This window comes from Motacilla alba, chromosome 1A (assembly GCF_015832195.1).
Source record: "Motacilla alba alba isolate MOTALB_02 chromosome 1A, Motacilla_alba_V1.0_pri, whole genome shotgun sequence".
Taxonomy (NCBI): Eukaryota; Metazoa; Chordata; class Aves; order Passeriformes; family Motacillidae; genus Motacilla; species Motacilla alba.
The window spans coordinates 32,517,585-32,533,201 of record NC_052031.1 but is presented as its reverse complement, the minus strand read 5'-3'; the positions used below and the strand labels follow the sequence as shown (position 1 = coordinate 32,533,201).

The window sequence follows — 15,617 nt, the reverse complement described above, 5'->3', positions numbered from 1 at the left end:
TCACTTTAATCCCCTCTGAGAAATGTCTGTTCAACTTGTTCATAAAATCCTCCAAAAAGGCAGATCACAAGCTCCACAAGAAAATCTGTTGAGGTGCAATCTTGGAAAAGACTTTATTTACTGATCTCACAGGGACTTACTCTGCAAATGTACCATGTCCTTGATCTGGATGAATGAATCCAGATAAGATTAATGTCATTGCATATATTCATCAGCTAGCTGCCTCTCTGTCAGCCAACGCTAAGGACTAGTTCTCAATCACATGAGATAGACATAAATCCTAGGCACTCAAGCCTTGAAAGGTGTGATCTTCAGTCTCCAAGAACACTGGAACCTCTTCTGGAGAGGCACTGTCACCTTCACTGACTGTAGAGACACACAGAAACAACGAATCTCTACTTTTCTCTTCCAGGACAAATAACCGTTTTAACCACCTGGTGACTCACAATGAGGTTTTTGAAAAGGTAACTCTAAAGTGAAACAGATCAGAAGTGAACAATCTACCACAGAAGAGTAAGGGAAACCTGAGAGTGGAGAAAACACAGTTACTAACAGAAGCCCCTAAACACGAATAAACAAAAACTAAATTAGAAACGAAAATAGGGGTATATTCATCCCAAGTAACATTAAGAAAATGTAAATTAAAGTTTAATTAAACAATAACCCTGAGGTAGTGGAGCATGTAAAAGGCAATATACTCAAATATATCGATGCAGTGATGCAGAATACAAGTCTTTTGCATGAGAGCAATGGTGGCTTCAAAGTATTTTGGGCCAACCGGACAGCAGCATATTACTCGATTGTTTTAATTTAAAGAAGCAAAGGAAGCTCTGTAGTTGGTCATACACATGGCCTCTCCTGCACTGGAGGCAACTCATGGTTATCCAACTGAGAAGGTTCAGCCTGAGAGCAGGCAGAGCTCAGAAACATCTGAAAACATCTGAAACATCAGTTTTGGATTGCAATTGCAAATGTTCAACCAGCCTCTCTGAACAGCCAGCCTCCATGGGCCAATCTCAGTATGAACAACGGGACCGCAAACATTTGGCAGAGGGAAGATATTGTTGATCAAAACATATGGAAGAAGAAACCTGGTGCCAGCAACTAATGAATTGTGTTACAACCAACATCCAGTGCTATGCAAGGTAAGCATATTTCACAAGCAACGGCAGCACAAAGGAGGAAGCAAACAATGGTAATGTAAGATGTCTCTCTACTTTAGGAACACAGCTTCGAAGAATAAAATCCAATGTAGTATCTCTTTGTGGGGGTTACTTGCAATTTCCACTTGGTGTGGTGCCTACTAGTAACAGAGTGAATGCCTAATGCATATTTTACACACCCTGTGAATGCCAAATGGGACTGAGTTACACTTGCAGATGTAATTTTTATGGTCAATTTGCAGCTGACAAGTTATCTACATGAATATGTATTAGTGCTGAAGTTAACAATTTGTGCCTCTTTCCACTTTGGTCGATGAGTCCAATCCAGCTCAAAGACACATATACATTAACTCAGCAATGCCACTTACAGCTCTTTCACATCTATTTAAGAAGGCATTACAGGAGGACAAGCCCAGCAGTCTCCACTGTCACTTAGGGAGGAAAACACTTCCTATTTTGTTGAAACTTTTTCATGCAGAGTTGACGATTCAGAGTAGTTTTTTACTCTTTAAGTAATGGGCAGTAGTCTGGAAAAGAAGTAAAATAATTTTCTTTCATAACATTTATGTCTTCAGGTAAACAGGCACTGCTGGTGGCAAGGGACTAAAATGATAAAAATCGGAAGGAAAAAAGACGTTTTCATTCATCTTGCCATTTTTGTCTATGAAATTTAAGGCAAGGGAGATGAAACCATGAAGAACTGTAATGCTCCGTGCAGACGTTAAGCAATCTGAATAGCTGAGGTGTGGCTGCTGCTGCATGGCACAGCTGTCCGCGTAAAGGTGGACTTAAGTAAGCCATGTGTGTAAGAGCTCACACCAGGAGAGAAACTGCAGTTCCCCAGCAGTGAAGTGAATGAGTTCCCCCGGGTGGCTCACTAGCCAGCGCAGCTGAGCTCAGCTTCTGCACCTTCCGCCTCCATGTAGCTCCTGTTACAAATCCTTGTCTTTGGCCCAATCTGTTCCTACAAAGGGGCAGGAAGAAGAGCACTGCGACTCTCTTCCTTCCCACCCCAACATTGGATTGTCCTCTGGATAACAGAATGATGCTGGGACCAAGAGTAGCCACTCCTCAAGATGAGAAGAAACCATTATGGCCCCTATCAGATGGATTCTTTATGTTCTGTTCTACCTTCCACGCTTGCTCTGGCCCAGCACATATAACTTGGCCCAAATTTTATCTAAATTAGATCATAAGCCCAAACAGAACAACACTGTTCTCATGAGTGTAATTAATACAAATTGCCATAAAAATCAAAGTAATTTTACACTGTTTCCATTGTATTTACAAAAGGAAAGCATTAACTCACAATGCTCTATTTCATTTGGAAATATATGCATAAATGTAAAGGAATTTCTCGGTGGCTGTTCAGAGGAAAGGTTCATTTTGCAGCTGAAGCCTCAATTATGCCTGACATCCATAACTAAGTACTTCAGTTTCAAGGGGTTTTTCACTGGCAACATTACATTTCCATATAAAATGTGTGACATTCTGCCCTTTTACGGTTTTATGTGAATGTTAACTTTACAAATTTCCTTTCTCCCTCTACCCTTCTGTAACAATTTCTGCCAACAATTAAGAAACCACACTGACATTTATCTTGAAAAACTATTCAAAAAGAATGCTTATTCCTTTCCTCACTGTTTTTCAGATCATGAATGCAATATGAATTAAGAGTATTTAAAAACACATAATTAAACATGTGAAAGTTTTCTGGATTTTATGTATCAACTGTGATCTAAAGAAGTTACATTAACCTAAGTTCTCACAGAAAAAGGGAGTCTGGCCCTGCTCCCACTAGCAGGAAGACCGAGATACATAATATGTGAGGCCACATAAGCACAAAAAAACCCCAACTAATACAACTATGGCTGATTTAAAGTCTGAAATGAAGGAGAAATTTTGCCTAGATGATTTTCCTTTTTGCAAGATATCCAGTGTTAAGGTTACAATACAGCAATGGAAATGGTGTTTTAGACCCACAGTTTATGATAGTATGTACCATGCAGGTGCTACATAGTGTATTTCGAAATGTTGGGGGTTTTTTTTTGTTTGTTTGTTTTTGTTTTATCCCAACAAAGCATTCTGGTTATTTGGAAGTGGTGCATCATTCAACAAAGCACATACAATAGTATCACAGCTGTAAAAATACTCCACCTCAGGCATCTCAAATAACCAGAAGATGCAGCCACACAGCCCCTTGCTCTCAGCATATAGTTCTGGCTCTGGCTGCAAGGCATGAGAGCTGTTCTTGTCCTCATACTTCACTCAAACTCCCTGCCCTGTGATAACACAAAGCAAACTCACTCCAGTGTGCTCACAGAGAAAGCTCCCTTTGTCCCACCTTGGTCCACACTTTCCTCCCTGTGCTGAAGGCATTGATATGCCATTTCAGAATGCCCCTAATAATAATCTCATGAAAACCAAACCAAAAAACAAAATCATCCCCTTCATGCTTTCTCCAAAACCTGTAAGAAAACAGATCTCAGACTCTTATAACATATCAGACTAAAATCCTCTTCTTTCTCATACAACAGCAACAGCACAAGTCAAAGCTAGCAGAACTACTCAGTCATTACACCTTGTTTTGACAAACTGTCATAGAGATGACAATCCAGATTTATGACATCCTCAGAGAACACTCAGTCTAAACCAGGATCAGATGGCAACACCTCTTTCTCAATAAACATTTTAAAATGTTGTTGTGAAAAGCACTGACTTTGTTCCAAGCTATTGTTGCTACTGATTTCAGTTCTGCTGGATGATACTATTATTTAAATAAAAGGTTGTCAACTTTTTCACAAGAAAATAATTAATTGCCTACTAGGAACATGCAATAGTTGGACATTCTCTATGGAAAACAAGATCTAGCACTAGGGATCTAGTATTCCCAGCCATTTTTCTTGAAGTTCTTAACAAAAATACTTTTTTCGGGGTAACTGAACTGGAAACCTCTCAGGCAGTGATGCTGTGAAAGGCTGGTGAATCTCTCCTGCCTGTGCAGGTGCCACACAGGTCTGTCTGCTCAGCCCATTGAACTTCCACTCCTCTTTCCAAATACCCCATTCCCTCTTTAGCACCTTCAATGGTGAATGAGAACTCTGAAATCATCCAGGTTCCTCTTCTTGAAACACATTTATAAGGCTGTTCTGGGCAAGTATCTTTGCATCTCCTGAGCATTCACTTGTATAATCTCTGTAAACTGGTATTCAAGGTATTTTAAAATTTAGTTTACAATTGTATTTAAATCTCTTCAACACAACAGACTGCAGTAACATCTTCAGGCATAAGAACCACCATTTATATTTCTCTTAATGCTTAGTCAAAATAATGAAGACTTAAAAACATCAAATGGGCAGAATCTGACAGCAGAAACTTTGAGAAAGAAATCTAGAACAAATGTTTAATGATGAAAGTGATTATTCATTTCAACAGCTTATCCAAGAACGTGGTAATTTTCTATCAACCAAAGCCACTAAATCAGCAAATTTTTCCAGCAGATACACTTTAATTCATCCAGAAGTTATGGAAACCAGCACAGGATTATTAGGCAAAGTTCTATCATCCCTGGCATGCAGAAAATCACTCAGTCAAAATGATCCTTTTTTACATTTCAATTTCTATGACTTGCAGAGATTTTCTGTGCTGTGGCACCACAGTCAGTTAAAGCTGAACTGAAGCAGAATCAGGATTATGCTTCCTAAAAAGACACTGTCCCCCTCAGCATCAGGGATCAGACTGCTAAACTCTGGTTTTCAGGTCTTTAGGACTCCTCAGTGCCACCAAGTCTGTAAGTAGCAACAGCTGCAGAAAACCCTGCAAAAACAATGAAATGCAAAATACCTCACACAGACGTGATCACAGTGATGCACGTACCTGTAACCTCCAGGAGGAGCTACTGCAATTCTCCCTGCGTGGGATGCAAACCACACACACTGTGTCGCCCAAGCAGGGAGCAAAACCCACACCTGACTGCCAGCCTGGAACACTGTGCACCCATCAGCTGGTGGCCCTGCCTGCTGGGCTGAGATCTCTGCCAAAATAACAGTTTGGAGAGCCTGACCTAATTGATATCCCAAAGAACTGGCTCTCGTTACCTGTGAAACTGCCTCTTTCTCCATTCGGTTGAAGGGGGCAAGTGATAAAGGAAAGGTAGAAAGGAAATTCTTCCTCAAAGCTAGCTCCTCTGATCACTGTGCCCACAGGGAACAGCAAGTCTGCTGATGGCTGGCTTGGCCTTACCCCTCAAAACCTGCAGGGGTCAGTGAACTGGAAGAGGTTTTGTGCATGTCAGAGCAATTCATTCATCCACTGACAACTTTCCAAATTACTACAACCTCTCCATGTCTGGTCACGAGCAACAGCAGGGCACAGATCATGCGATGCTCCTCCAAGGCATCCCATTACAACCTGTGTGTGGGAAGGCAGACCAGGCTCTCCTGCAGACAGCACTCAGCTGTTCTCCTCCATCCCCGCACCCAAGAGTTTTCTGGGTTAGATTGGTGGTTTTCAGCAGAATACAATAAAGGTCCAGAATCACACTATGTTGAGCAGTTAGTTACTTATTCACCAGTGCTGACCTCAAGCTGTGGGGCATGAAAACCTTGGAAAGTAACACAATCTGTTTGCATGCCCACGACTTCATTTGCTTCTGTCTGCCTCAGTGCACAGAGGAAAACAATAATGTGTTTAAAATGAACTATCCCTTGTACACCAAAAGGTATTCTTCCTGCCCTGTTAAACAAAGAATTGTACTGTACATTAATCCCAATGGAAAAAGGGAACATCTGCAGCTGTGAGTATCACTGAGCCAGACTGCTACACAGCAAACAAATAATCCCAAGAAAATCTGTGAAGTTAGCTGTTTTTTCAGGATACTACTGTGTATCTGAAAGTAAAATTCTATTGAGAAAACCCAGAAATTTATACTTACTGATACAAGAAATAAGATCATTAAATCTTTCCTTAGGAAAGACAGGATTTTCCAGCCCTCGGAAATAGAGCTTCAGTACTCCAGCAACTGAGTTAATGTCATGGTTACTTTGGTCATCTGCCAAAGGATTTTCACCTTAAAAAGTAAATAAAGTGAATGAAACACACATGCAGAAGCATTCTTGCATGGAACATTTTTAAAAGTGAGTGACATTTTGGGCGGGTTTTGTTTTTAGTATGTGGGAGGTGGCAATGCAAGCATTCAAGTAAGATAATAAACACTGATTTAGAAATCCCAGGCTATGATTAAACTAAAAAAAGGCAGCCTAAATAAAGCTTCCTTATAATTACATAACCTAGTGATCTCTAGGTCCTGAACTTCCAGCTAGGTATTTATGGACATGTTGTGATTTACAGTTAGTAAAACAAAAAAGGCAAACACTCTTAATTGAATAGAGTTTTGCAGACTTTTCTTTGGAAAAGAAAAACGTAAAACGTAAAACAAATGGTGTTTAGACCACTCATTAAATTGAATCTGTGTCTTCATTCTAAAAAGTTAAAATATCAGGAAAATGTGCAATCACTTTGTTGAAAATCTAACTGAAACTTCAGCCATGACTGCACTGTTTTATTTATGTAATTTTAAATTACATAAATAATCTTTATTTTGAAACACTTTAAAATGTATGGCTCTTCAAGGATAACACTGCCTAGGAGGAGGAGTTAAGGATAAGCAGATTTAAAAGCTTCAGAATGGAGGGATGTGGCTTCACTTAGCAAGTGAAAACAGCTGCTTGATGTATCTTGTCAAAGAAAAGATCAGGTTTAACAAGATATATAGAACTAATACTGGGGAGCAATATACTGTGCATATTTTTTATGCTTTTAGTCACAAGACTTATTGCTTCAAGGGTCTTGTCATTTGCATATGATCTGCAGAAACTTTAATTTTCCCTAGAAATTATTTCAACCCAACTTTTAACACCCAAGAAAAAAGGAATGTAAGATTTAAAAAGATGGTAACAAGTATTGCTTCAACACAGTTGGAAGACGGCTGGATCTTGGTTTCCCTAGCAGAGCAATTCAAGGCAGGGTGTTGCAAACCACTGATACTGAAAAAGCTGGTTGTACTTCCTGGCATTTTCCATGTAATTCCTCCTCTGGGACTGAAGTTTCCTTTGGGAACGAAAAATGGAATGACCCTTTTTTTTTACTCCCTATTTTCCTGGACCCTGATGCAACATTGGCAGAGGGGCCAGAAAGTTGAGCACTTGTATTCCAGAAGATCAAGCAGGAGGACTTTCAAATTTCATTAAGTAGTCTCTTGAATAATATTAAACCCATTACCTTTCTTTTCGGAGGATCTTTAAAATAAAATATACAAAAACTATTATTTGCAGTTTACTATTAACAAAAAACTAATGTTTACAGTTGACTGGAGAGTCATATGCCTTGACTAAACAAAACGAGAAAAACCCTCGAGCTCCTAGGACATAATAGGGAGAAAACATGCACATGTCATCATTACACTTCATGTTTAAGCATGTGATGGTGGAAAGTTTTAGATGCAGCACACACAGAAAATGATTAGAATTTAGAAGATTTTTAAATGTCAGATATTAAAGTGCTCAAATAAATGAAAATCCAATTACCTCTCTCAAATGAATTTTTAATATCATTGACTTCCACCTGGGAACCAGACACTCTAAAAATCCCCTGATGCTGAAGACCTGCAAAAAAGATGGAAGATAGTGCTGAAAAATCAATTTATTTTTTAAGATACTTTAAATCTGTATTTTAAAAACAAAGGTGTGGTGCTAAATGAGTAATGTAAAAGACACACAAAAAAGTCAGGACAATAATGAAATGACATAGTTTTTTTCAGAGCTTACCATATAAATTTATAAATCTGATACAGCTTTCCACAATAAGAGGAATGACTTGCCCTGAATCCTGCAAGAACAAGAGCAGAATGAGTGAGCTGCAGGTCAGAAAGAGGAAACCTCCTTGCTATGGCCTCAATGTGAAAATGCACTTTCTTGGTCAATCTAGATGGACATACAGTGCTGGCAAAAAAGCACTTAATTAAAAAAATACCACTTTTAACAGAGCTCTCTTCCCATTTAGGGAGGGAGGAAAAGGAACAGGTAAAGAAAAGGATTATGGTTCTTAAAATAATTTCTTCAGGAAATTCAGTTCTCTACCTCTGTCACCGTATCTGGCTAACACTGTATGTGACATCTAAGTTCATGCATGCGTTTTAGATTTTTGAAGCAAAATGAGTTAAAGCAGTAAATTTGCCTTTTAAAAAGATTTTTATTAAGAATAATAATTAATTATGAAGATGATCCCTCTATAACCATTTAACTGACCTTTTCCTGGTGAAGAAAATCCTACATGGACCTAATTACACAGGACCCAATTCCTCAATGTGGGGTTTTCTTTTTGTAAGAAGAAGTTTATCACAAACAATGTACAAGGCTTTTCTGGATTTGCTGGACTATGAGAAACATTCTTGGAGCGGAGCCACCAAATGACACTGGATGGGGTACCATGATGTCTGCCTCCTGGCTGAGAGCACTGCTGTGGGCTCTGCTGGTGGTGTGCCCTGCCATGGGGCAGATGATGGGCTGGCCCGCTGTTTCTAGCTGTTTCTAGCTGCTCTGAATGGCTGGCAATCCTGCGCTGGTGAATTGCAGCAACCCTGAGCTGAGCACGTGGCTCAGCTGCTTTGTCTCTATGCACAAGGTTACTGGGAAAGGGAGGTCACAGCCTGTATCTCCCCACTTGCAGAATGGAATCAAGATCCTCATCTCAGCAATGACACAGCAGTAGGTCTGTAGCTACATTTTCAGTTACACAAAAGTGTTTTAAAAATGGATAAAAAGCATTTGTGATGGGAGGTGGAGAAGATGACTATACACTAATTATATTTGTGAGTTACTTGTCTTTTTCTTTTGAACTGCTTATTTTCCAAAATAACCATAGGAAACCTTTTGGTTTGGCACTTTAAAAAATGGATATTTTAACCCAAGCACACTAGTGACCAGAAGTTATCAAATACAGATTAAAGACATAAATGATACGATTAAAAATTATTTGGAAAAGTTGGTGCTTATGCTGCAGAATTATTGTTTCATAAATAATCTTAGAATTTCTTGTCTTGGAAGGTGTAATTTTTCTTTCCAAATGAATTTCCAATATGTAAGTGCTCAGAGAATTGACTAACTCATTTGGAAGTTTAGTATAAAATCAGTCTGAACTATAAAATCATTAATTCAAAAGCACCTTGTAACTCAGAATACACATTTCCTCTTACAAATTAGTACTTCATTTTCATGCTAAACTACCCTAATGGGAAGTTTATGAATTAAGCTCAAGTAGAAAAAAAAACTACATAAGTTTGAAAAATTACACACAGTAAAGCAATTGCACTCCTGAGGTAACCCAACCCCCTAATCTTAGGTGTACTCTGTGCTGTTTTAGTGGGGCTTACAAAGACTCTTATCACTAACTATGCTATTTAAATTGTGGTTTGTTTGTCTTTTTAATTTAAAACCTAGCAAAGACTGGCTAGCCAAGAACCAGTAATGGCTCGATTAGCATTTCCTCTTTGACTTGTGCCATGATTCAGTAACAGCTACATAAAAACCCCCTTGGATCAGGTCAGTTGTTAAACCCAGGAACACAATAATCTTCACCAACATTGAGCAGCCTGGCCCTCCAGAAAAGCAGAGTATTAGCAAAAATGCACAACATGCACCCATATCTCTTGTTAGTAGTTCATGGTTCATGCAAAGAATGTAGAGCCTAGGAAAAGACAGTGTTTGCAGTAAGAAATTACAAAAAAACCCAAAACCCAAATCCCTTTCATACCTGTTTTTGGAGAATCTGTTCAGAACCACACAAAACATTGTACTTAAATAATACCCTGAAATAATCTAAACTAACAGCTTTGCCTTTTGGATCTAATCAAAGGAAAATAATTTGAAGTAACAATCTGTGTTGGTGAATGTCAAGAACAGTGACCCTACTGCTACAGTGAATTTAATCTGATGTGTGAAGTCAGTGAATGGATATTTGTGACAAGTTAGAATTTCTTATGATGTAAAACTCAAACAAAAAGCAGTTTGGTGTGATACTGTATTTCACTAGCTGTGCCTGCCAAAATGACTCATCCCTACCAGGAATAACATGGTCTTTGGGCAGAGATGCTGTCATAAGGTAGCTTCCACACTGGCAAATCTGTCATAAGGCTACCAGCTTTTTTGACCTTTCCTTTTGAAAGACTAATTCTGTAGGACTCCACACTTGCAAGTAAGCCCTGTCAGCCACACTGCCATGTTCCCTTGTGAGGGAAAATGATGGGGTACCATTTCTCCTGATTTGCTTTGTCTTCTCTAGTCATGGGGCTTTCATTGTGAGAATTTCTGCTTCCTTGCTTACTTTCACCCTTAAGCAATAAACTGCTCATGATACTCATCTACTTCTCATGTAATGATTTCTCAAAGTCTTTACATTTCATGGCACCTCCTGTGTAACAATAACAATGAAAATAATAATAATTTCCCCTTTAGTTGTACTGAGGATGACTGAAAGCTTGATTCCAAGACAGCTAAATCAGGACAGTGCCACTGAGCACAGAATTTGTTCTGCAAAATGTTTGCCACTAGCTATAGTGAACAAGAAAAAAAAAAACAACCCTGTAATATTCAAACCCAATTCACAGAGCTTGCAGTCAAGAATTTCATTCATTGCATTGATAAATGTGTTTTTACAATTTTTTAAAGATTTCTTTCCTGTAGCTGTGTCAGCTAGTGTCCAGAGGCACAAACTGTGATGTGGGCGAGTCCTTGAAAATGAGTAAGAGAATATCCATCATTTAAGACTACAATCCCTCCAGAGTTCTGCTCTGGTTTAGTTTTGCCTGCTATATTTGTACACTCATTTCTTAATGCAAACTTCTCCCTCCAGGTCTTTGAAAGAAGTCATTTTGAGCCAGGCAGGAATGCAACCCGAGAGCGAGGCAGAGCTGGTTCTCTTGTCACCAGAACTATACCTGATGTCTCGTGTGAGAGTTCCTTCGGCCTCGGCTAGAAGCATTATTAGAAACAAAAGTATGAGAAAGAAGAAGATAGTAAATACAGCAAAGATACAAGATCCAGAATAGCGTTGATCACAATTTCACACAATATAATAAATTCCTAAAGTCATAGGAAATCAAAGTCTGGCTATCAAACCCAGGGAAATGCTGCTTCTCCACAGACTTTGAACACTGAATGTCATGAAAATAGCAAGCAGGAAATCGTGGTAAGTTGTGGGGTGCACCACTACATTCTACCTACTAGTGAAGCAAAGTTCCCTACTAAAAGTAGGCTGACAATACTATTCCTACTTGATTAACACAACTGTAGGGAGGCTAATGTGAGAAACAAACCCCTCTCTTTCCCTTTGACTTCAGGAAGTATTATATTGATCAACTGGGAAAGAAGAGCCCCAGGACAGACTTCAACATAATGATCTGCCTCAGCTTTCGTGAGGTGGTGACCATTATAGTAAGAAGTGTGGAGATCAGCCACTGGGGTGGCTGGTGCCAGTACCTTGATGAACGACTCCAAATCACCATTAAACAACTTAGCACTATACTGTGATCGGGGTCTGGGCTTCCTGTGTTTCTGGGGCTTAGGGGGAAGATTTGGAGGCCTAAGGGAAGCGAATATGATTACTGAGCAAGGTAGAATTAAGTCACACAATAAAATGAAATGTCTGTAAGCTCACGGCAAAACAACAGAACATTGTAAAGGGAGCAAAAAACACAATACTTATCAAATAAAGACTTTCCATCACATTTAAGTGTATCACATTAAAGAGTGGAGAACTCTACCATTAAAAATTACTTATGGATAAATAATGACATTCTTTATGAATCCCTGTTTTGCAGTTTTACCATATAAATTCATTCCAAACACTGCACAATCCTAACGGCTTTTTTTGTTGTTGTCATGCATAAAATGTGCAGCAAGCACAGGAATTCATCCTGCCAGCCATGGCAGAACACAGACCACTAGAAGCACCTCTTATCAAGCAGAAAAGTTGCTTCATGCTGGAGAAAATTCAAATACAAGTTAAAGCTCCTCAGCATACTCCTAAGATGCTTCAAAACCAAACTGTCTGCATTTTCAACTAGAGCCAAGAAGGTTAAACAGCTTTAGCCTTGCACATCCAACCATCAACAACTTCACACATGAAAAGAAACACCTTGCTAATTGGCTAATTGAATTAAAAGCATATCAACTCGAACAAATAAATAAACCCAGCATAACACATTAAGAAGTAAAGGAACAACACACAAAACTTTGGTCTGCAAAATTTTGCCTAGTGTGTTACATGTGGTGACTATGACGGAAAGAGATTACAGGAAATAAATACTGTTCTCTAGATCACAAACTGCTTTGTGAATGTCATGCCAACAGTTAAATGCCAACAGCTTCCTTAGTTCCCATGCACCAGTAGGTTCTACAGTTTCTTTTGGATTTAGCAAAAAATCAAATATTTTTGGGGGATCAGTGAGAAACAATGAGGCATAGAGCATTCACCAGTGGGACTTGAGTTTGTTTGAGTACTATCTGCTATTTTAAACTCATCTTTAAAGATTCTCCTACTTTGCTAAGGTAAAATCATTGCCTAAATCCACCATCTCCTTTCAGCTGTTTACACAGCAGGGAGCTTAGGATGATGTGAGCCTGATGAGTTGCCTGCATTGGAGTCAAGAAAGGAGGTTTTTCTCATTAGACATAAACTTGTTGATTTCCATGCATTCCCAGAATGGTAGCACCAGGAGGCAGAGTTAAAGGTACAGTTGTCAGAATTAATGTCAGCAATTGGGAAGAATGCTCTGATTTGTAACCACTTTTCAACTGAGGTCATGTAAGCAAAGAAGTCGAGTAAGTCCAACTTTACAGAGCTAATAAAGAACATGGAGTGGTGGGAGAAAATCCAGTGTAAAGTCTGTCCTGGAAACATCAGGACCAGGAAATATGGTTCTTGAAGGCATTGGCCAAGGATGTATTGCATGGAAAAGGAAGGGAAGACTGAGACCAAGCAAGCTGGGCTGGATGTTCCTGCTTTAGCAGGGCACACTGCCTGTACCAGCAATACATACAAATGGCAGCTGCAAATTCAAGCAGTTGCCATTGCCCCCTCCTAGTCTCTGGGGGCTGCAGAGCTTATCCAGGTTTATATCTGGAGGCAGCTTCAAAGCTGTGGCATTACACGACTTAAAAAGTACATGCAGCACAAAGCTGGGAGATCTAACACTGAATCCCTTCTCTTCTGTGGATATAGAGAGCCATTAAGGTATGGAACACATGGATGCAGGGGGAGGCAGGTATTTGTGTTCAGAGCTAGGTTATCAAAGACACAGCCCATTGCCCAATTTGATCTTCCTACCAGCTTCTTTTAAACTGTGTATCCTGACCAACTGAATTACAAACTATGAGAGGCAAGGCACCTCTGACAACTGGAAAATATTTCTTTTCGAGCACTTAAGTCCCCCCTGCAACTTCCAAATTTGATGTGTGATTCACAAATATTTTTGAGGATCTCCCAGCTTGTCCCACCCTTGACACTGGCCAAAGCAGCTCACAAAAATGGGGAAGATGAATGGTCTGATCCTTTACTCATCAGCATGCTGAAACAGAAATGCTGAATGTTAAAACACACAGGGTCTGTAAAAAATTTATGTAACAACAGCAACAAGCCTTATGAAGTTGTTCTAAAATTTGTAAATTCTAAGATTTCACCTATTTTTTAACTCTAAACCAAGACAGATAAAAATATCTTACCTTGTTGTCATGTATTCAGCCCTGTGACCTAGAAAGTTCAATAAACAGGAAACAATGATTTGTAAGTTTTAGGTTGAAATTTTTGTATCTAAATGATACTTAGCAAATTATTTTTAGCCCTAACTTTTATACTACCAGCAAAAGATGTACAACAAACAGGGCACTGTAGTTATCTACTACCTCCACAGTTCCACTTAAAATACAAACACAACCCATGTTATGGAACAACTTTTAGGAAGCCTACCCAAAGATTTAGAGTCACTTGATACTGTAAATAATTTCACGTAAAATTCCCAACAATGTCTATTGTTGGTGCTCATATGTTTCAGTGGCTAAATCAGTATGGAAATAGAGCTGTGCCAAGATTAGATTACATCTCCTCCTGTGCCTTGTGCCTAAACCTGTTCAGTGCCGAAAATGCAGGGCTTTAGACACAAGTAGTTATTAAAAGACTGCCTATTCTCTTTTCTCTGTGTGTTACAGGAGAAAAGTACAACACTATCACTGAGAAACACCACAGAGAACTGCAGGGAACTGTAAAGAAGCAATATCATATTCCAGAAAGGCTCCTTGGCAGATCAACAGACCAGTAAATCAGGCATCACTGACTCATCACAATGAAAAGCAAAATAATGAAACAGGATAAAGATCATGGCGTGGTAAGTTCCAATGAGCCCTGCATTGCCAAAGGGAGATTGTGCCCTATTAATTTATTAAAAATCTTTGAAAATGTCAGTAAAATACTGGATAATGAAGAATCAGTTCAATAAATTTACTTAAGCTTTCAAAGGCCACTGATAACTTTCTTCACAGGAGGTGACAAAAGAAACTTAACAGCCATGGATAGAGTGGCAAAATATTCTCAATGATCAAAACTAGCAAAGAAAAGGGAAACCCAGTGGACTTATAACGGTCTTTTTTCATCATGGCAAAAAATGTAACAGCCATTTACTCACACCTTCCCATTAGGACCATTTATGCAATCCAGAAGGCATTTACTAACATCTTGAGAGATCACAGCAGCGAAGGAGGCAAAGCACTGTGCAGATGACTGAAATACTTTCAAAACTGTGAAGCCCTGACTGAAATACTTCACAAAACTGTGAAGCCCTTTAAAGGGGTTAAGTGACACACATTGCAAACAAAATTCACTATTAAGAGGTTCAAGTAAGGTATTAGTGAAGAATTAAACACCTGTGAACAGATCTATGGATATGATCTCTGAAAAATCACTCTGAGCTTCACTTGGGTTAGGTCCAAGTACACGTCCCAGTTTGAAAGTGACACCAAACCAGCTTGTCAGACTCCAGGAACAAGGAATAACAGTGATATGAAAAACATACTATTATGTGCCAGTGTTCAGATGCATGCAAAGTACTGTACGGTACTGAAGACCCTAGTCTGAAAATACATTTTGCAATACTAGAAGAGTGGATCCCCTCAAAGCGGCACAAAGAAAAAGCTCTGGGAACAATCTCTGACAGTAAGACGTGAATGTTGCGGGCATCTGTGTTAGAAGAGCATGAAAAATAACCCATGAAGGAAAAAGAGTAAGCCAGAGACTTCTCCCTACTCCGGTTACTATGGAAAATTCACTGTGACTAAGAAGTCAAATAATAAATGTTAGTAAAATAGAAGATGTTATAAATGCTGTGCCTGGGGCGGGGTTAAATACGTC

General features: G+C 39.2%; 1 protein-coding gene across 2 annotated transcripts in view; it reads right to left on the bottom strand.

Annotated features, from left to right (window-relative positions):
• The window catches only part of SRGAP1 (SLIT-ROBO Rho GTPase activating protein 1), a 139,325-nt gene that overhangs the window by 22,355 nt on the left and 101,353 nt on the right, over positions 1 to 15,617 (bottom strand). The window contains exons 11-15 of one of the 2 annotated variants that reach the window (XM_038153974.1): positions 13,940 to 13,967; positions 11,696 to 11,798; positions 7,988 to 8,048; positions 7,748 to 7,825; positions 6,097 to 6,231 (exon numbers count right to left, since the gene is read on the bottom strand). In XM_038153974.1, coding sequence (XP_038009902.1) covers positions 6,097 to 6,231; positions 7,748 to 7,825; positions 7,988 to 8,048; positions 11,696 to 11,798; positions 13,940 to 13,967 — 405 coding nt within the window. Of the gene's footprint in view, positions 1 to 6,096; positions 6,232 to 7,747; positions 7,826 to 7,987; positions 8,049 to 11,154; positions 11,189 to 11,695; positions 11,799 to 13,939; positions 13,968 to 15,617 lie in introns of both variants that reach the window. The other variant, XM_038153975.1, reaches the window with a different exon arrangement.